The sequence below is a fragment of the Falco rusticolus genome, chromosome 7, assembly GCF_015220075.1.
Source record: "Falco rusticolus isolate bFalRus1 chromosome 7, bFalRus1.pri, whole genome shotgun sequence".
Taxonomy (NCBI): Eukaryota; Metazoa; Chordata; class Aves; order Falconiformes; family Falconidae; genus Falco; species Falco rusticolus.
In genome coordinates, this window is record NC_051193.1 from 41,582,006 (window position 1) to 41,602,695 (window position 20,690).

Below are 20,690 nucleotides of genomic sequence, written 5' to 3' on the forward strand. Positions count from 1 at the left end.
TGGTGGAAAGACATGCCCTCATGCAGGCTCCGTGCTTCCACATCGCTGCTGAGGGCTGTGCAGAGGCACCAGCTCAGCCCAGCGTAACCGCCACAATGGAGCACTTACTCTGTCCTGACAGACTTCATGGTGTTAGTTTCTAATGTCCCGGCATTCCCATGAAAACAGCAATCAGCCTACAACCCATATTGCAATGGAAAGTAATAACCCTAATCAAAATAAATGACGAGAGTACTAGATTTCTGAAATTTGAGCTTCATAAAGTATAGCTGTGACCACTAAAGATAACCTGAGGGTGTATCCAAGGATTTCAAGTCCTGCTTCTATATTCTGTCACAGACAGTACAAGCATGTGTCACTTTTATAACACACACAAAATTATGTAATGCTTAATCCAGAAGATTAAAACAGCTTCATCACTGGTTTTTTGGGTTTTGGTAGCTCAGGGCAATTTTGAGCATGACCCACTCTGAGATTTGCTAAAAAGAAATTAGAGACTACTTTGTAATTTTACGGAAACTTCTTTTCTAGTGGCACAACCTCTATTTTTGTGCCTGGACATTGAGGGAAACCCTCTGTAGCTGAGCTAATCGTTCCTGGTATGCACATTTCTGGCTAGAGCCGTGTGTGTACAGAGATCTGCTAACATTAGAACTGGAGCTCTGTCTTTATGCTGAGCCTTCAAAACAAATTTAGTCAAAGAAAGCAAGTGTGTAAGGCTTTTGTGGTGCTGAAATAGTTTGCAAGATGCCTTTGTTCTAAAAGTACTTTTCCATGAATTTGTTTTCAGTAAGTCGGATCCAGCCACCCACTGCAGGTCTGAAATGGGTCTGTTTATTCATTGTGTTTATTTAGGCCTGGTGCTCTGGGGAACAGGAGGTGTTTGCCCTCTAAAAGTAAACCTAACCAACATTTGTACTTTATAAATTGTAAGGCCAAGAGAAAAAAGGCATTGTGCTCATGTGGCCTTCCCAGGGACAGAGCATTTTCTTTACTTATTTCTTATTCCGAGTCCAGTCTCTTTAGCTGAATTTAGGCATCTTTTAGGAAAAATCAAGACTTTACATTAAACTAAATTTTTCAGTGAAATACTTTACCAGAGCTGATAGACTATTGTAATAAATAATTACCGTATAATGACAATAATTACCCTACTTCTAATCTAAATATGCTTAGCATCCACTTGAAGTACATTCCAGCATCATTTACAAACTCTACCCCTATCCATCAGCCTGGTTTTGGGGGAAAAGAGGAGTAACTGTTAATAAACCACATTCTCTCAGCAGTGACTTTCCTTTTATAGTTAGATTTTCAGACACACCAGTTCTCTCGCTTTTAACTCAATTGATGTGTGCCACACTGAATCACATGGAATTAAGTGAAATGTCCTACCAAAGTCTAAAGCTATCACACCAGCACTAATGCATCTATTTAGCAAACCTGTAAGCTCCTCAGAAAATATCTAGTTACTTTAACAAGATGTATTTTCCTAAACCTATGCTGTTTAGCATCAATTATTCATTTTAATATTTTATTAATTGAATGAGATCTTCATTGTTTGGGCAGAATTTCTGTCAGTATGACAGGCTGTGATTGCTTAGCTCACCTGCTTATCTTCTTTAAAACATCATCACTTTCCTACCACTTTCCACCGACAATGTGTTCAACGTGCAGAATGATGCTTCAGGGCTTAGGAGAAAAAGCGTATTTTCCTTGAGTTTTGCACTGTGAAAACCCCTTTCTCCATTCAGCTAATTTTGGGACCAGTGAAGAGCAGCCACCCATGAGTCAAACCAGGACACTATCACACTGTGAGCAGCTGAAGCTCGGTAGTCTCGTGGTGATGACAAAGGGACTCCCTGTGCCCAAGGATGTCCTCTACTCCCCATATACACCACTGCAAATGACAGCAGTGCACAGCTCATTGTTTCTTAACAAGACAAGGGAAAGGGCAGAATTTGGTTCTGAAACCATACACCTGCTGGGGGTTTATATCAATTTGAAAGAGGTGGTACAAAGCAGGAGGTGATCATGAGAACTATTTTCCTACATTTCATCAAAGGTTTTGTAAGACGATGAAACAATTAGGACATTGTCATTGTTACAGGTAACGTGGGACATCTTCTGCTCAGTCTTTTTTGTAATAATTTCACTGTGTCCTTAGAGGAGGGGTTTGGACCCATGTCTTCACTCCTCCAGAGAGTACCCAAGAAATGCATTGCTATTCCATGCAAAGTGGCACAGCTGCAAGAGTGGGGTGCAGGTGTCCTCACCCCAGGATAATTTCTGATCATTGAGGGCATGACACATGTGGGCTTAGCCCCTCCCAGGTGCAACCTGTTTTTTCTACACTGTGGGCAATGAGCTGGGGTCTGGGACAGGGTGGGGAGTCTCTCCAGCCCTGGGCTGCCCCAGGGAGTAGAGTTATGAGCCCTGGTGTAAGAGGAGAGAGACATGAAAGCCTTCCTAACATCAAGAGCTCAGTGTGGGACTTGCTAAGAGGCACATCTCTGAGGACGTGGTGTTTCCCAGGCACCTTTCTGGCTCTTCAAGAAATTCCCAGCTGCACACAGAGGCATCCATGTGGGCCAGGCTTGGGCTTCGCATCAGTGCAAGAGGATTAAAAGCAGTTCTGCTCTTCCTCAGAGGACAATTGTGAGTAGAAATGCATTAAGGATGTAGAAATGCCACAGTAATGAGGGCTATGTGAATGTGTACCGGGAGAGGCAGAAAAAGCACGCAACCAAGAGCTTACTGGGAAAAGAGCGGGTATTTCTAAGGAAAACAAGACTACCTAGCACTGGAATAATAAGGGGTAGAAATAGAAAATAATTTTTAAAGTGATGTAAACCCACCAGCCACTAAGAAACATGTTTTGATAGCTTGTAGTGTGATTTCTTGTGCATTTTTCTGAGTGCCTGGTCTGGACCGGTGGGGAAGGGAACTGAGCCAGATGGATTAGGGGTCACTTCCACATCAGCAGTTCTTATTATCCTGTCATTAATAGCTACACGTAGGCTGTGAGGAGTCATATTCACTATTCAATCCCACATGTATCTGTTTATTCTCCGTGTAAAAATACTGTGATAAACCATCAAGGAGCAATGGTGCACAGGCATGTGATAAGCCTTGCTTTGTACCCTCTCCCTGTCATTTGTCAGTCCTATTTGTTGTGCTGAGGAGCAGCCCAATCTCACCATCTCATTCTGCTTTATGACTAGTTTGGCTGATCCTGCCTTTGAGGAAGAACAAGGACTAGATAAGGATAGCCATACTTGTCCTATTTTTTATGATCTCATCTAATTTTACATGGCATCTGCTGATGGATGTGTTCCCTTTGATTTCACTGAGACCTTTTGTTTGCTGGGACAGCACCAGGAGGGTAGAGTTGGACCTGAGACTGCCTGTCCTTCATGTATACATTTTATCATCTTTGGAATAACTTCTGGAATCCTAGAAAATAACAATATTGAAAACTTTCAGAGAATATTAAAAATGTTAGCTTTATCACAACACAATCAACAGTTTCATCATCCACTGAAAACTGACTTCTGCAGCTGACATAGTAATAAAGAAATTCTGTTGCTGAGATAGTCTGGGAGTGGACACATTGTCAAAAGAGGAGCCAGGACCCACTAGTTCTTCAAATCACTCGTCAGCTTTATTTTTCTCTTTTGTAAGATACACCACCCCCACCCCCCCAAAATTTTTTTTTTAAAAAAATCAAACAACCACAAAACCCCCCAGCTTCACAGTCAATATATGTACAATAAATTGAAGGCAATATTTCTAGACAAGTATGATCACAGTGATAGCATGTGTTGAAGGCTGATGTGTGTGAGAAAGATAGGACTTCTTATGTGGCACCAAACGCTGAACTGCCTATAAATTACCAAGCTGTTTGCTTTATTATTTTGATTGTTTCTCACAGTTCCTTACCTAGCCTTTTTCTAAGGTTTTCCTGCAGATTTGTGGGCATGAATGTTGGCAATTCTTCTGTAGATCACGCAAATGGAAAAAATTTTCCCAGTAATTGTGTACTTCAGGATTTAACCTAATGAGTCTTAACCTAAGAGTATGTGTATGTCTTTTCCTGATGAATCACAGGAGACACAGGAGATGTCAAATCACAATAAGAGATGCAGGTGTGATGACTTATTTTAACTAGTGCAGCTATTTGTGATGTGTGTAACAGGAAGTTCAGAATATAGGATGTATCAGATGAAATAATTGGACAAAAAAAAAAAGGCTTTAGCTGTATTCTGTTCTCTCCCCTACTTAACTGAACATGTAGATTTAGACAGTCCCATTGATAGATTCATTACTAAACCTCATTTAAGGTGACCCACATTCTCATGGAGTTTATTTGGTTGTGCGCACGGTGTTAGTGGTCTCTTCCCCCTCTACAGTACACTGGTACTGCTCATGGCATTGTCTGTTGCTCACCATACTTCTAAGTGTCTTCTGAAAGCATGAGGAAAAGAATATTGCCCTGAAGGAAAATATTTTAACTAAATGCCACCAGTATTCCTTCTGATGCAAAATATTGCTTGCTTTGAGGGGTACTTACATAGACAACTCTAGCCCTAAATCGAATAAGGAAAATGTAACAATAATTGCTAATATTTTCATGAGGTAACATTTCTTAATGTTAGTATTTCTTAACTATTGGACTTAAAATTCAAAGGCAATGTAACGGGAAAAAAGCTTGTCAGCTATAGTCCTCTAAAAGCAATTAATAAATGTAATAAAATTCCTGTTCTTTTAAAACAAATTCCCCTTCCATGCTCCAAGGTTACAGTGGTAGCAGCTGCAGTACTGATTGGTAGGCTCTGCTGCGGCTCCCCTAATGGGGTTTGAAAGTCTACCCTTATCAGCACAACAACTCTCTCTAAATCTGATGCAGCAGGAGATGGCAAATGCAGAGGAAGAAGAGGTCTCTCACAGGTAGCAGAACTCAGCCTTTCTCCTTCACGCTGAGCACTGTGTTGTGGACCACACAGACACAGAGAACTTGGTCGTCTGGGGACTGTGACAAGAAATATCTAGTACCAAACAGAGGAGTTGCTTGGGAAAAAAATGGGTCCTAAATGTGAAATAACCTCTTTGCATGTATCTGTGGCCCTGGCATAGTGCTATTGCATGGGTGACTGAAGCGTATCTGATTACACACTGTTCATTTGGGAGAACTCATATATTTTTCCACACTCTGTTTACAGCTCCCAAGTCTACGTTTTGTCCCACTGAAGAGACCTGGTGGCCAGGCCTGGTTATTATCATTGCAGTATGCTGCGCCACACTAGTGTTCCTCTTCATAGTTGTCATCATTTGCTACAAAGCCATAAAAAGGTAAGACTCCAGATGCTCTTACTGTGCTTAGGGCAATGCAACCCCGCAAAGGTTGACCCCAGACGTGGCTGACACCTTGTTTTGTTTAAAGGCATCCTAAAGGCCAAATGCATCCTGTAGTCAATGTGTGTTTTCATTGGAAGTTAATTTTATGTACCATATCCTGCCTGTGTAAAGGGTGACGTTCAATGCATGAGGAGGAATAAAACTAGAAATGGGATAGAGCCACAATGCTCAGATTGATAAGAACTTCCCTGAAGTCAAATTGTGGTGGTTTGCTGGGGAATGCCAATAACTTTGGCTTGGTCGAGCGCAGATGTAGGTAACACTGTCCTGTCCGCTCCTGGTAGTATTCAGAAATTACATGTGGGATGTGAGATTTTTGGCCCAGGACCATCCTGAGTGTAGTATTTCAAATTCACGTGAGGTCTGTTAACTCAAACTCTAGGGTAATTTGTGTAGGTTTTCATTTGGAGACTACTTCTAATTTATTCTTGCTTCAAAATTATCATCTACAGAATCAAAATCAAAACCTGTCTCTTTGAACATAAAGCCTATGTGAAGCCTACATACAACACGGTGTGTAGCAACCGTTTCAGCTCACTGGTTTTGCAATAGATGTGCTTGCATAGGCCTCTGGTAGCTAGAGAGTATTGGCTTCAGTTACATAGAAAAATAGAAGTGGGAAGAATTTTTTCACCTAAATAATATTTCATATTTCTGGTGGAAGAAGTCAAAACTTGAACATTTTTGTGTGAAGGCTCCAACTGCAAGTCCAAAGCGTCAACATAGAGAATAAAGTAACTTGTGGGAAGCCGAGATGATTGGAGCTTCTTTTTTCCTCCATTGGTTTCAATACAGCTCTGACAACATCCCACGCTTGTGGCTTTGCACTGTCACTGTTTTACATGTGGGGCTCTTGGGCACAAGCTGTTAGTACGGCTGGGTGGCCCAGCCTGGAGTACAGAATGCAATACACAGTCCATAACGCTCATGAGATACTGCAGTGACCTCTGAATCACAGCTTGAATTAAATGATGGTTTCTTCAACTTTGTGATTTTTTTGACGGACATTTGAGGGGGGAGGAAAAAAAAAAAAGAAAATAACTGAAAATACCTTTCATGAAACATGTTATCTGCACGCAAAGCAATTGCAAGATTTTTTATGAGCTTCAGCAGGGACATTTCAATGGTGTAGCGTTGCACATGCGTTGTGGCTGTCTGAAAAATTTATGTGGGATTGGAAGGATAGTGTATCCAAGAGCATCCAAAAGGGAGAATTCAAATGAGATGACAGAAGTCTGTATTTAATTTCCTATTAAATTTACATAAGTATCTTTGCTTTTCTAGTTTGGCTAAAATGAATGCTTATTAGCTTTGAGGAGCTGGAAAGCTTTCACTCTGGCCACGGCACTTTTAAAAAATCATTTATGGAGGACTGAAATTGGAGTCCAATTGGATTGGTACCACAGTGAAAACTCTAATTCTATGTGGAAAGTTGTATTAATTTCAAAACCAGCTATTGTATTTTTTGCCTACTGCCAAATTGTGAACGATTTCTGCAAAATATACCTACAGGAGCAGTAACTCTCCAGGGCAACTTGTGCCTAGTGAGGAATTGCTCTTGAAATTTACTGTGGTGCTGGTAGATGGGAGGAACAGAAAAGAAATACAAACAGACAAATTTAGAGCTGCCTTGAAAAGGTTTGGGGAGTTCACATAAGACAATAGTCTTATGCTTCAAGTTGGCAAAGGATAATAGTGATACTTGATGAAGACACCAATTTTTGTCAGCAGTGTGAATATTAACATACAAGTCAGCCACCTGAACAGGCATTAGGCTCAGAGCAAAGTGAAAATTCCTCTTAGATCTTCTTATTGTTGACATTCCCACCACTGGCTAACACTAAGCTGAAAACTGCTCAGATGTAGGATGGACAGCTATAAAATAAAATCTTATTAATTTTATTTTTACAGAGTAACTAGAGCATTTCTTTTCATCAATGAGTCCTTTCTAAAACAGCTGTGCTAAAAGGATGCCCTAAAGTGCCTGGCAGCATTCCCCAGTAGTTCAGGTCCCTTGATCCACTGTAAATGATATCTGATGATAAATGCTGGGAAAGGAGATAAGGTGCTTCACAAGAGAAGCATCTCTGTCTTAGACACAGAGTATTACCACATATTGTTGAGCTGAATTGGCTTTAGCTAGTGTGAGAAATCCTTCATTCTATTTTTTGCTGAGAGGTAGTGATGGCTAGAGAAAGAGTAGGGGGATTAATCTGGGTGATGCTGAAGCCAAGAGTCCCTCTAGTGTGTTCCCAGTCTCCAGCTATATAACCATGCTCTGCCCTGTCCTTTCTCACACCCCCATCCCACCAGCTCTCCTCTGCAATCTTCTTCCTGAACCCTTGTTCCTGCACATCTCCTGCAATATGGACCTCTGTCAATGCAGCATCTCTGACAAACCTGTCTCCCACCTCCCCTGAAGAGATGCTGAAGAGTGCAATAACAGCAGTCATCTGGTTGTAGGGTGCAGCAAAAGTTAAATGTTTTAGTGGGAAAGTGCAGGCAGAGATTTATTTGCAGAGCTTGGATCTGTTGTGTTAATCCCGCACTTTCATAAGAATAAAATTTGAAGTAAAAGAAAAAAATCTATTGTGCTTAAGTTAAATTCTCATTTACTAGTTTCAAAGGGCCAGACCTAATCAAACTCTCTCATTTTCTGTAGCAGGAAGAGAAGGAGTGACTGTCCTCCAGGTATCATAACTCAACTGTATTTTTATTCAACCTGTATAAAAACTCTTTCTACTGGGTTGGCTTGTTTTCCCTCATGAAAGCTAAAACTTCAACATATCACCAATTTTAGACACTAAGGGTTTTGTGCTAAAATACAACCTGGTGGATTGGTGCTTCTTTGTATAAAATGACTACCAGAACCAAGCAAGCATGCTGCTACCTCCACCCCTGCATCTCTGCTGGAAATACTCGGGTTCTCTGACTATGAAATAGTCATAAGTAATGCTGAAGTGCATTCCAGTGGATAGATTTGACCTCTCTGGTCTGTGAGGGAACTAATACCAAAATGTGTCCATCAGTTTTAATACTCAGAGACCTGCTGGACAGGTTAATTCTTGGGAAGGTACATATGGGATGAGTCTTTGAAGGCTCTTAAAACAGCCTCTGAATTTCCTATGTGTGATGCTGATGTCTGCAGTGTTGGGCACTGCATGACTGCCACACTGGGTACAGATGTGTGCTGCTGCATAAACCGAGCACCAGAGGAGATGACACATGATACTGTGTTGTGCAGCAGCATGGTTATACACAGGGTGGTAGCACCCTCAGTTTGGCAGTGTAGAAACAGCTATTTTCTCTGGGTTTGGTGATCAAGAGGTATTTCCACTTTTTAAAAAATGTAAATTTTCTCTTAAGAAACTTTTCCATGATACATTAGAAAAAAATTAAGGATTGGCACTTAGCATCTGCAGCAATCAGTCTGTGATGTTTGTAGATTTCTAGGACAGGCTTAATGACCGGTTAGGGCTCAGACCCACTGTAAGCAGTGGTATTTTTCTGCTCATTTTGTGGATAAAGAAAGTGATCTCACAACCAGTGATTTCTGTAACACATAGCAAGAGCAGATGAATAACTGGTTCAAAATCTGGAATACCTCCAGGTATTTCTCTACCATGTCTCTGTTTGTACAAACCTGCCATTCTTTCTCTTTCCCTGGAAGACTGTCACCAAGAAGTAAAAGCAGGAGGTCCAAGGACAATTTATAAACTAGCACAGGCTGGAGGAAGCTGGGTCATTTCAGTATTACATGGTTTGTGGACTTGGGCAAATGCACTGTGAATGCCAGCAGCTCCAACAAATCTTCATCTGGTGTAAATCACTGCATATTCAAAAACAATCAGTGGGGGTGGATTCATTTTAATCAGCTCTGGAGGTGGTTAACATCTCCAAGCACCTGAATAATAGTAAGACAGTAAGACTGGAGGGAAGTGGGAAGTAAACACAGTAAAGAGGATTAACAAGAGTTGTTTGGTAAATAAGCAACTGAGATGGGGGAGAGAGGGACCTGCAGTATGTAATCCTATTTCTGCAGCTCACTAGTGTGTCACTGTCTGTGAGGGGAGTGAGATATTTACATAAAAGGGAAAAATAAATCCATGGCTCCCTGTATAAATTTAAGATATTGGAGCCATCTCTCAAAACCTCACAGGGGGAAAGCAAAGCTGAGCATTCTGGTCTCCACGCCAGCTGATGCTCCAGCTATGCAGCCTGGCAGGATGTATTTCAGATGGCTTTCCAATATGTGAAAAAACTTACATAGTGTCTCCAGAATATTGATTCAGTCTGAGATGACCCACGAGCAGCCCCTTGTGCCTAGGGATGTGACTCCTTGGCTCTGTTGGACTTCAGGTAGGATGTACCTTGCTCTGAGATGAGTTTGCTGCCAAAGAGCCCACTTGCTAAGTCAGCAGAGAAAGCGGGCTGATGATAGCAAAGTTTTACCTTATATACCTTTTACTCGCTATTCTTTGTCAAGCTATTGTTTTGTATGTGTCCCATAGCCTGAGAGAGAGGTACCATAAATGTCTACATATGCATTTCCTTAAATAGGCACCGAGTTCACCTTCAAATAATAATTAAATGGAAGAAAACATTGTACTGAAATAAAATGACAGGTCATATTTAAGCTGTCTTAAAATTCATTGCTCAGGTATTTTCTAGGGTACTTAGCATTAGTGTATGATTTATGAACCCTGTATGCTGCAAGGTCTAGTTTCAGTAGCAGGAGCAAGGTTCTGAAAGTTGGTTTTATTTAACAAAATGAGACAGGTACTTGCAAGGGGAAAACACTGAGGCTTTCTTAAGGAGGGCAAAAAGCAGCAGTGAGGGCTGTGGTGAGGTTGTCTCATGGTGCAGGGATGTACATCCCACGAGGCAGGCCAGAGCCCTGCACATGTTCCCCAGCCCGGTTTGTACCACTCACTTCCCTAAAGAGCAAGGACCCTGTAGTCCTCCACATGGCCATCTGCCACATGCCACTGAGGCTAAGCTCAATCTCGTCCAAAATCATTATTAATTGCAACACAACAATGCTTTTCAGTACAGAGAGAGAAGACAGAACAGTGTCCTAAACTTACTTAATCACCTTAAAGTGGATATTCATAGCATGACTGATGACAGACAGGTCAAGGTGAATCAAGATTGTTATTCTCTTCTATTGTCCCTGGCATATTAGAAGGGATTGTACTGAAATGGTGCCTTAATTCTCAGCAGGTGCCTGAAAAGACAATAATTACTCAGAAGATAAAGTGAGATAGTTGGTGGAAAAGATCCTTAGAAAGTGCTGTTGGGGGGGGGGCACCCAAAGGGAAGAAGGAGGTCTGTGGGGGGCAGATCTCTCTGTCTTTGATGCAATTCATTGATGTCAAACCAGTTCAGGTCTGCAAAAGGGGTTAACTCCTAAGAAGTGCCATTCAAAAGGGAATACGGTCTTCATTGGGAAGACCTGGGAATGTCACTGAGGGTAGCTGAAAGAAAGACAAACTTCAAACTTTTGGAAAAGCAAGGAAAAGGCAGTTACACTGTAGCTTGATTATCTTTTCCACTGGCTGAATGTTGATGCTTATCAACAACAGGATCACCATCTACCACTGAGCGCCACTGTCCAGGTCTTCTGTCACCTCTAACCAAAGCTCAACATCCTCATGTGTTGCTTAGCCTCTATGTCTAACCATCTCCCAGTAGTGAATTTACTCCCATCCTTGGAATGAGGTTGCACATGATCTACTAATGACAATTTAAATACTCTGAGCAACCAGTCTTTTAGAAGGAGATCCCATTTTTTTGACCATCAAGAAATGAGTTTATAGAATCACAGAATGGTTGAGGTTGAAAGGGACAGCTTGAGATCATCTAGTCCAAACTTCTGCTCTAACAGTCAGCTAGAGCAGGTTCCCCAGGTCTGTGTCCAGCTGGGTTTGAATATTTCTACAGGTGAAGCAGCCTCTCTAGTTCTTGTTGGTTTTCTTGTGCTCTTTCAAAGCTGTCTGTGTTAATTAAACTACCTGTAGCCCTGCTTGATGAAAACTTGAGTGCTAGTACAAGGATAATCAGTTGTTCTTCCAAAGGGTATTGATGTCTGGGTGTTGGTTGTGCAAGAATTTCCAGGGTAGTATATATGAGACAAGTTGTTGAACAGCTTTACAACTCGACCCAAGCCCACTGCAGATGCCAGAGCTCTGCTGTATCCATTCTGTTGATTCAGTGGCATCACTGAGGATTTTGGATGGGGGACTAATAGTTGGCACTGCCCAGTATTTTTTGGGTGCATCAAGATGAAGGGTTGCCCTCATTTTTAAGTGGAACAGCAGAATTATTGTACTGCTTGCAAGCAGGTTTATTTGACAGATCAAGGGCTGATAAGTGGATAAAATAGCCTTTCATTTGGAGAGATGGCTGAGCAAACCCTCAGGCGGTGCTGTGCAGAAAAGTTTGCTTTGCTGTTGCCTGTGCAGTACATGTTGGTCAGATAAGCAGGAGGAGCTGCTCTTCAGTGCTGTCCATCTGGGTTTTTTATAAACACTACATGTTTGCATACCTATTATAGGGCAGGATTTTTTTGTCTCTTAAGTTATACCAAAGACACATTCTACTAGGGAGAAAGTGTGCTGTCATAAGTGGATAAAATGCTCCGCGCGGTTTCTCATAACCAGGAATACTGGAAGCCTTCAGGAGGTTTTAGTCTTTAACATAAAATAAGAAGTCCAAGTATTTCACAAAATACTCTCCTATGGATCATTTTTCACTTCTTTACTCCTAATTTGTGATCTATTGACAGAGATGCCAACAGCAATCTGTAGGGCGCTATGGTCTATCCTGTGATCGATTAACTTTTCACTGTGACTAGAAACAAACTTGCCATTTTTCTGTGTTCTGTGGCAGATGAGGGTACCACATCAAAAGGCAGCAGCCTTGCGATAGAGTTAAGTACTGCTCAGTTACTGCCTCAGTGCAGCTCTGTAATAGCCATGGGTGGATTTTACAGGCTTGTGCCAGAATATAATGCTCATGCTGTTCCAGTTGTATTGATCAAAATATTCCTCATTTACACCAGCTCAACTAGAAGATACAAGTAGATGCTACAGTTCTGAAATATATAGACTTGCCGGGTTTACCATGAGGTTTTTATTACATTTCTTCCTGAAACAATAACTTCTGAAGAAATGTGAATAAACATAAGATAAGCGTTCTCTTCACCTACCAGTCAAAAAACTGACTTTAATCTCAAGACTCTTACATAGTCAAAATCCTGCAAGGCAAAGAAATAAAGTTTTCTTAGAAATTAATTTAATTTTTAAGCCAATCATAATTTTTGCGAGCTGACATGAGGGCATTTGTGGCTGACCCTGCTGGTGAAAAGCCACAGCTGTGGCTGACACGTACCCAGCCCAGTACCTAGTATGCAGGGACACTTGAAGAAGGATTTGGACTTGATTATCTGGGATATCTCAGCTTAGGACTGTGTTTTTTACAGTCTGCAAGAACCCAGCAGCAGCACCCCGGGGTGCCTGGCACAATCTTTTTTACGGCTTAGAGGAGATTGTACCCATGGTAGTAGGGTAGGGATGTAGATATGTTATTCAGCACTGTATCACCCAGAAATTCCCTCTACACAACAAAAATCTCTCAGGAACCCGCTGGGTGCCTTTATTGCCCCTTTTTGCTTTCCATGAAGGATTTCCAATGCATCTGGAGTAAAAGCAGCAAAGCCTGATTTCTCCTGTGGCTGAACAACTGCAGCTCCCAGTGGGTTCAGCAGACATGACAGATTTGCAGGAGCATTAAAACCCCCAAAAGAGAATAAGCCAGAAAAGTAAGAGAATACCCAGGTAGTTGCCCCCATACTGCCCCAGGCAGGATCTGCCCAGACTCATTCTGCTCTGCCTTGAGGTGTCAAGAAGCCAGACCTGACCATGGAGCAGCTGGCACCAGCTGATCCCCACCCATCACATGCATCCAACCATCTTTAAGATGATTGGGACTGTTCAGCTATCTCTCAGCCCTGTGTACGTGCCCCATTTGCCCACGGTCTCTGCCCGTTCTTGTTTCCTGCAGTACTTTTGTTTCCCACATCACCCCCACGTTGCCCCAGATCTACCATGCAGAAGATACCCCCTTCCTGCCTGACCTTTTGGCACACTTCTGGCCAGCAGGCTTGGCTCGGTGCCACCCTTGGCTTCTCCAGTTCATGGCTTCTGCTGCCTTTGATTTTGATGCCTGGCTCTAACCTGGACTTCTGTGCACAGAGACCCTGGGGAAAGGTGGAGCTCAGGGAATGGCAGGTGCTGTGCTTGGATGCGCCTCCTCCTGTGCAAAGAATCTGAGCCAGAGGTAACAAGGCATCTGACCACAGCAGTGTTATTTCCCACTGTAATTTATGTGCATTAGTTTCACACCTTTGTCCAATTAGTCACGACTTGGTATGGAACCAAGACATCAGCTTTTCCATGCCCTAGCTGAGACCAGGTGTTGATAAAGGAAGGCTCAGGGGTGCTTGTCCACATGAGCTGCTTTCAGGGGTCCCCACTGCTCTGGAAGGGAGGTCACATCACACCCACCCCACCTTGCTGTGCTGTTTGCTGCCATGCAGCCACACCGCCCAGGGGCAAAAGGGTGCAGACAGGGCCCCCCTTTGCAAAGCTGCGACACTCCTTGGGCACACGTTGATCACTTGCAGCTGCCCTCAAGCTCCTTGCAGCTGTGCTGCCACCACTTGTGTTGGCTGCAGGGTGTGATTTCTGCTACCTCTGTCCTTCATTCTCTGCACCCCCCATACTTACTGCTAAATATTTATCATGCTCTGGGGTTGCTAAGCAGCCCTCAGCTCCCTGCTCAGGAGAGTCTTGCCGTGAAGGTGAGACAGGCAGTAGGTCAGCGTGGGCAGTGCTGGGGCGGGGGGAGAAGGTGGCATCAGCTGAGGTGGTCCTGCTCCACCACATACTTACCTTGCTCTGACTCCAGTATCTGCTCTGTCAGCAGGCACGTGGCCAACCCTGCTGCCAGGTGGGCTGGGCTGGAGAACAGCTCTCCTGGTTTGTCCATCTCGGAGAGCTGTTGGCTAAATAGCTGTGTCAGGGAGCACTTGTGGAGGTGAGCATCACAGCATCCATTCCCCAAGCTAATGCCAGGTGATGGAGTGAAGCACTAACAGGGGGTCTGACATAAACGGCCTGATCCCAGCTGTATGCAAGACAAGACTAGGAAAATGGGGTCATTCCTCATTTTGCCTTTTGAAAAGAGGCCATGCAGGGAGGTCACAGGTGGAGAAACGGTGCCTTCTTTGGTGTCTGCTTTTTGAGGCAGTAGCGTGAAACCTTATGAAAGCAACAGAAACTTCAGGCTAACTTGATTCTTTCATTTAGTTGCTTTGAGCCCTGGAAAGCCAGTGTAGAAACTGGCTGAACTCAAATCCTTCCTCAGAAATTGTCCCCAGTTCCAAACTGCACAACACTAAATCTCTGTGTAGACATCAACGTGTGCCAGACTTGCTGGTTTCTCTGCCTCTGTATAGACTTGCCCTATTGCACACCTGGAGCATGGGAAGGCTGGGACCACCCTGTGCAGTCCACTTACAGTGGGTTTGCCTTTATTCTGCAAAGAGCAAGGTCTGGCTCTGCAAACTCTTCTTTGTGAGTGGACAAAGTCAGAAGAAGCTCCTTGGAAATCAGTGGTCTTACTGTAGCTGGTGACAGAGACAGATTGCCTCAAATGCAAAGTGATCTCGATAGTTGGAAAGATCAGTTCATTTTACAAGTTTTAATTTTCTTCTCAGCTCCTTGCATTTATTTGTGTTGCAGACCCTCTTCTATGAAAGACATTTTTATGACAGAAAATCTGCAGAGAATTTTGGTTCATCTGCATAAAAATTAATCATTATTTAAATAATTTTGTGACATTCTATTTAAATGATTCTGTGAAGTAGCAGTAGACTTGTTCTTCTGTATGGATCAAGTCCATCATCCAAGTTGTTGCCTATGATTGCAAGGGATCAAATGGCAAGGTGGATATCTACATTCAGCAAAAGATCTGGGCACAGAGTAGCACAGAAGATCAACTTTGTTTTGGGGATGGAAAAGTCCATTGCCTAAAATGGCAATATCCACAGTCACTTGGCTCATGAAAGACATAACGTCCTTCAAAGATATTCAGAGCAAGACAGCAGTGAAGAGCAGCCCTTGCTGATCTCCTCTCTCTGCCCCTTATTATTCCAACCCCACGTTTTGCCAGCACTGATGTCCACCCTGTCCCAGAGCATGGGGCACCAGCAGCCAGCCAGTTTGCAGACATGGTAGGGGTTTCCTGCACCTTTGCCCTCCTTCGCTTTCCCCTCCAATATAGATATCTGTTTATAAGGAGAATTTCTATTTATGAGCCCAGCTAAATAATAGCTTATAAATGTCTTTTATTGGCCTCGCTGTAGCTGACAGAAGCAGTTAGGCAGTCTTTATCAATGTATATGTTTAGATGTGTTGTCTATATAAAAATAGTGAGGTATTGATCAGGACTGGTACAGCTGGGCACTTGAAAAGCAGGTTTCAAATCCAGATTTCCTAAATAATATTTAAGCACTTTGAAGATAAAAAGCATTGAATAGTGATGGGTGGTGTTCAATCTGTTCCAGAAGGACTGGGGAATTTTAAAGGACTAAGCGAAAGATCTCGGTGTGGGCTTCCACTGGTGTTTTTGTATTACTGAGTAGCAGAGGAGTGTTTGTTGCCTTCATGCCAGCACCTGTGAGAATGTGCATGTCTCGGTTTTGCGTGGGTCACAGAGAGCTCTCACAGATGTGTGCAGAAATGAAGGATCAAACCTGCCTGTGCATTCAGCTTGTGGGCACAAAAGCTCAGAGAGTGTGCACAGCCCAGGTCAGAGGAAGCTGTACATTTTTGTCCGTTAGACAAGCTCCGTGACTTCAGTTTTAGTGAGATGCCACTACTGCAGTAATGCATCCAGCCTGCGTCTGTAATGCATCTGGAGGCTTTTCACAGGAGGGCTCTGGGAGATGCTACTCTCTTCCTCCTACTGATCTGCATGAAATAGGGAAAAAACAAAGTAGGTGTCCTGCCTTCATGATTAGCTGTTACCTATTCCCAGACCTGGTGCTGTGGTAGAGCAACTCACCCTGTGTCCAGCTCTGACCATAGGTATTGCCTTTGATCACTGAGGATCAACTCAGGGAAACTGAGGCTGTACCTGATCAGTGAAATGATTTCTTCTGTAACTCTGGTTGTTTCAGTTCCCCAAAGCAGTCAGTATTCTTTCTTTGATACTTCACGGTGGCAGCCTAGATATCTTAGTAACATGGGACTGGAACAAGACCAGTCACCCTGTCTGTCCCTGATATTGTGAGCACTGTGGCATTTGATCCTGTTCACAAACACACCAGTCTCCTTCTTGAAGCTGTGTAGTTTTCCCTTTCTTCCGGCTGTCCTCCAGGAGTCCCAGTTCAAACTTACTCTTTTGAGAGTAAAAGAACTTATTTTGCATCTCCAGCCTAAATTTACCCATGGCTTCTTCCCATTTCTTTCTTTCAAATGCCCTTTTCCTTTTCTGGTGTTCCCTGAGACAAACCCCATCCCCTCTTTCTTTTCATTAATGATATTGTTCCAAGTTTGTTTATTGTCTTCTATAAGAAATTGGAACAGACATTTGAGCTGGTTACTCCCTGTAAATTATAGACTTGTTAGGGCAGATCATGCCTAATGCAATAGAGTTGTATATAATCCTGGTTATCTGGGTGCTACATATATATTGACGATCCCAGGCTGTTTCTGTACTGCTTGGCTGAGCGTGGTGTGCCATGACTTGAGGGAGCTCCATGAACGTACCTCAGCTACCTGCACTGCTCTGCGGCCGGGCAGGCCTTTGAGGAGCAGGAGTGTCCCCAGCTCATCCCCAAAGGGCACTGCCAGTGTGTAGCACACCGCCAGGCATGGCCATGGCCATCCTGCAGACACGTTTTGGCACTGTTCAAAGCAGGGACATGTTGATTCCAGGCATTTAATGTCTTTTTTTCTTTTTCATTTTTAGTGGCTTTTTGCCAGGCTGGAAGGCTGGCAACATGAGCTCATTTTTTAACATTAGGTCCATTCATTTTTTTTCCCTTTTGTCACCAAAACATATCAATGATGTATTCCACACTGAGAACACCCGACTGATAACGTCAGCTGTAATATCCTTCCAGTCAATAAAACCTTTTAAAGATCATTATAGGGAATGCAAAGAATGGGCTGTAACGTGAGGGGTCACTGAAAGTACTTTTATCAATTATGTCAATTAATAGGCCAGTATCCTCATAATAAAGATCCTTCTCTTCCTTAAGATTGCTTTTGTGTAGGAGTGTAATTCTGAAGTTAGCTTAATTGAAGACCTAGTTGGAAATGTGGTTGTATCACCTTAGTCTCCCGGGGACAGATCTTCCCCTGTAAGATCAGAATGAATCCTCCTCAAGTCCAGCAAAGCCTGTGGAATTACTCTGACTTTGCAGTGCTGAAAATAAATGAAGAATAAACTCCACTTCTTAAATTTCACATGTGGCTCAGCAATCTACTGCAATTACTTGCAATCTGAACAGGCCAGATCCTCCCTTTAGACATACCAGAGTGACTTCAGCAGGCTGGGATAGACGCACATCTGCAGAAAGAGATCTGCCCACTACATTTTGCGGCCTGAGTGCACCAGCCCAGGGAACCTCTAAGTGCTGATGAATGGCTGCAGAGCGGCTCCATATGGATTTTTTTCCCCAAGAGAAGCACTCAGCAAAGGCTAGATCTTCAATCCATGCATCGTGAGGGGCATTTGACCATCACAGGGGAGCATGAACCACACTAAAACAGAAGCTGCCCACACGCTTGCAGGGCTTGTTTAAATATACACCAGATACTGGTCAGCTAAAAATGGTTGTAAGGGAGAGCTGAATTAGCCATAAATTGCAGGCTTGAAAATGCTCACATGAACAGCCAGAAAAGAAGAAGCTGTCATTAGGAGATGGTATCTGGGGGTAAGATCAAAGCCTATTGCTGCAACATGACTTGCAGTGCTGTGAGAGAGTCTTCCTACTTTTGCGTAGTGGTCCTAGCACTGCGTGCTTGAGCAGATCTTCTCCCCTTCTCCACATGTGAGAGATAGACAGAAAAGTCTGAAGATGTTAAAAATTGTATGCTTACTTTGTCTTGTAAATCTTACTTATCAGCTGTTTTTTTGGGCTAAGACTGAAGTACTCAAAGGTCTCTAGGGAAAGAACAGCCTTTTCTGATTCACAAAAGATGCCTTTATTTTTTTCATAAGGAGCAAAGCAGCTTGAAGGAGATCTCTATCAAATGTCCGAGACTAAAAGTAACCCAATATACTAATCTTTCCAAATGGTGCAGGTAATATCACACAGGTTACCTATAGTTTGGAACAGTAAGTAAAAAAACATCACATATTGGGATAATAAGTAATAAACACTGGGGCAAGACTGTTTTTCTTTTAGATGCTGGATTATCTAATTTACCAGCCTGGAGATAGAAATGCAGGGAATACATGTAAACGCCCTGGGAGATTGAGAGTATTGAACATTGGTACTCGACAAACACTGAGCAGAAGTGAGTGCATTGCTGAAATTTCTCCAGATGGAGCTCCTTTTTATTTTAACTGTAAAACATTTGCTTTGTACGTGGGAGGTAGTTGAGCCAGTAACCTCTTCCTACAAGTAATGAATAGTATGCTGCTTGGTTTCTGGACAGATAGATGGTCCACATATAGCTGTTAACTAATTTAATAGAGAAAATCTAAGGTTTCAGAGAATTCTCATCATTAGGGTTTCTTCTTTGATTTCTGTCTTTACGTTGTAAAATAAAAAATATTCAAACTGAATTTTTCTGAGCATTCTGGGACAGTCAAAGGGAGAATTCAGAGTGTGACTCTCTTTTCATGACTGTGAAAACTATCTCCAAAGAAGTGTCCTTCTTTAACATGAGCCCCATACATTTGGCCATAGCACCAGGCTGGCCAGCCCAGGTTAGTCATTAGGCACTGCTTGTTGTGGATGGCTGCACACAAATTCCATGTCTGTATCCTGGAAAAGCAACTGTTGTCAGTACAGTGAGCCCCTCTAGCAGGGGTCGTGTTCACAAACCAATCCTAGAAAGCAAGTTCACTTCTCTCACCCATTGCTGTCATGGGAACTGATTCACCTCTGGTGGCTGATGGCCAGCATGAATCAAATGGCTGTTTGATGAACGCCCCCAGTACTGAGATGTAAACAGCCTCCATTCACATCCTTTATGTTCTTATAAACATTCAGGTTATTTGGAGAGATGGTCTAGTAATTGAATAACATTACAAAATTTATTCTTTCATTCCTATCCTGTATCTGCTAAATAAGGATGTTTCTGAAGTGTGACAGTAGCTCACACATCATCTTGTCTGGGCTTCCAGCAGTGAAGTCTAGCAAAGAGCTGTAAACATAGCCACCACAGGTACTGCTAGCATCCTAGCCTGGGAGATGAAGCTGAGTGAAAATATACTTACCAGATTTTAGTCTGTTTCTTGGACAACTTTTGAAACACAGGAAGGTGCTGCTTCAGTTGGATCTCTACTGGTACATAGGTAGCTTGGGTATTTCTGCTGTGTGCTGGGGACACATCAAGATAGACCTATGGCATGTATAAACAATCCATCTTCAGGTCTCTGATTTGTCCCTTCCCTTCTACTGCTTCGCCCAGGGATCAGCGGGCACACGCCACCGCCAGTGCAGGAGGGATGGGCGAGCCACGGTGATGCTCACTGGCAGGGCAGCTCAGGGCTGCTTATCTTTCCCCATGGCTGTGCCAGGTGACAGCAGGGCTGCCCGCAGAGCCTGGTAGCAGCTTTGTTTGTGGTAGGAGCCACCTCGAGGTGAAACTGCTTTGAGAGGAGAGATAAGTTCTTAATGTGTTACTAAAAGCACCTTCATGAGAGGAACTGAAAACAAGAAAGGTTTTTTTTGGCACAGGTACCATGTACATTGGCACAGGTACAGCTGTGCAAAGGCAGTAGAGGGATGTCTCATAGCTTTCACTCTTGCTAAAATTATCAGTTGATACTGATACCCATACAAGCCAATCTGGGTGGTTTGTTTTTTTGGGTTTTTTTTTTGGTTGGTTTTTTTTTTTTTTTGGTAGCTGCCTTTTAAGTACAATTTACAATTCTGTACCACGGCTCAGGAAAGAGTGGAGTTGCACTGTGGTCTTCTGAGCACTGAGCATCTCCTCCAACAACACACAGCAGGGAGGGCAGAGCAG

At 43.0% G+C, this 20,690-nt stretch overlaps 1 protein-coding gene across 2 annotated transcripts in view; it reads left to right on the plus strand.

The window, feature by feature from the left end:
• PRIMA1 (proline rich membrane anchor 1) overlaps positions 1–20,690 on the plus strand; it is a 54,406-nt gene that overhangs the window by 25,138 nt on the left and 8,578 nt on the right. For both annotated transcript variants that reach the window (XM_037394741.1, XM_037394740.1), the window contains exon 3: positions 5,220–5,349. In XM_037394741.1, the coding sequence (XP_037250638.1) occupies positions 5,220–5,349 (130 nt within the window). The remainder of the gene's footprint in view (positions 1–5,219; positions 5,350–20,690) is intronic.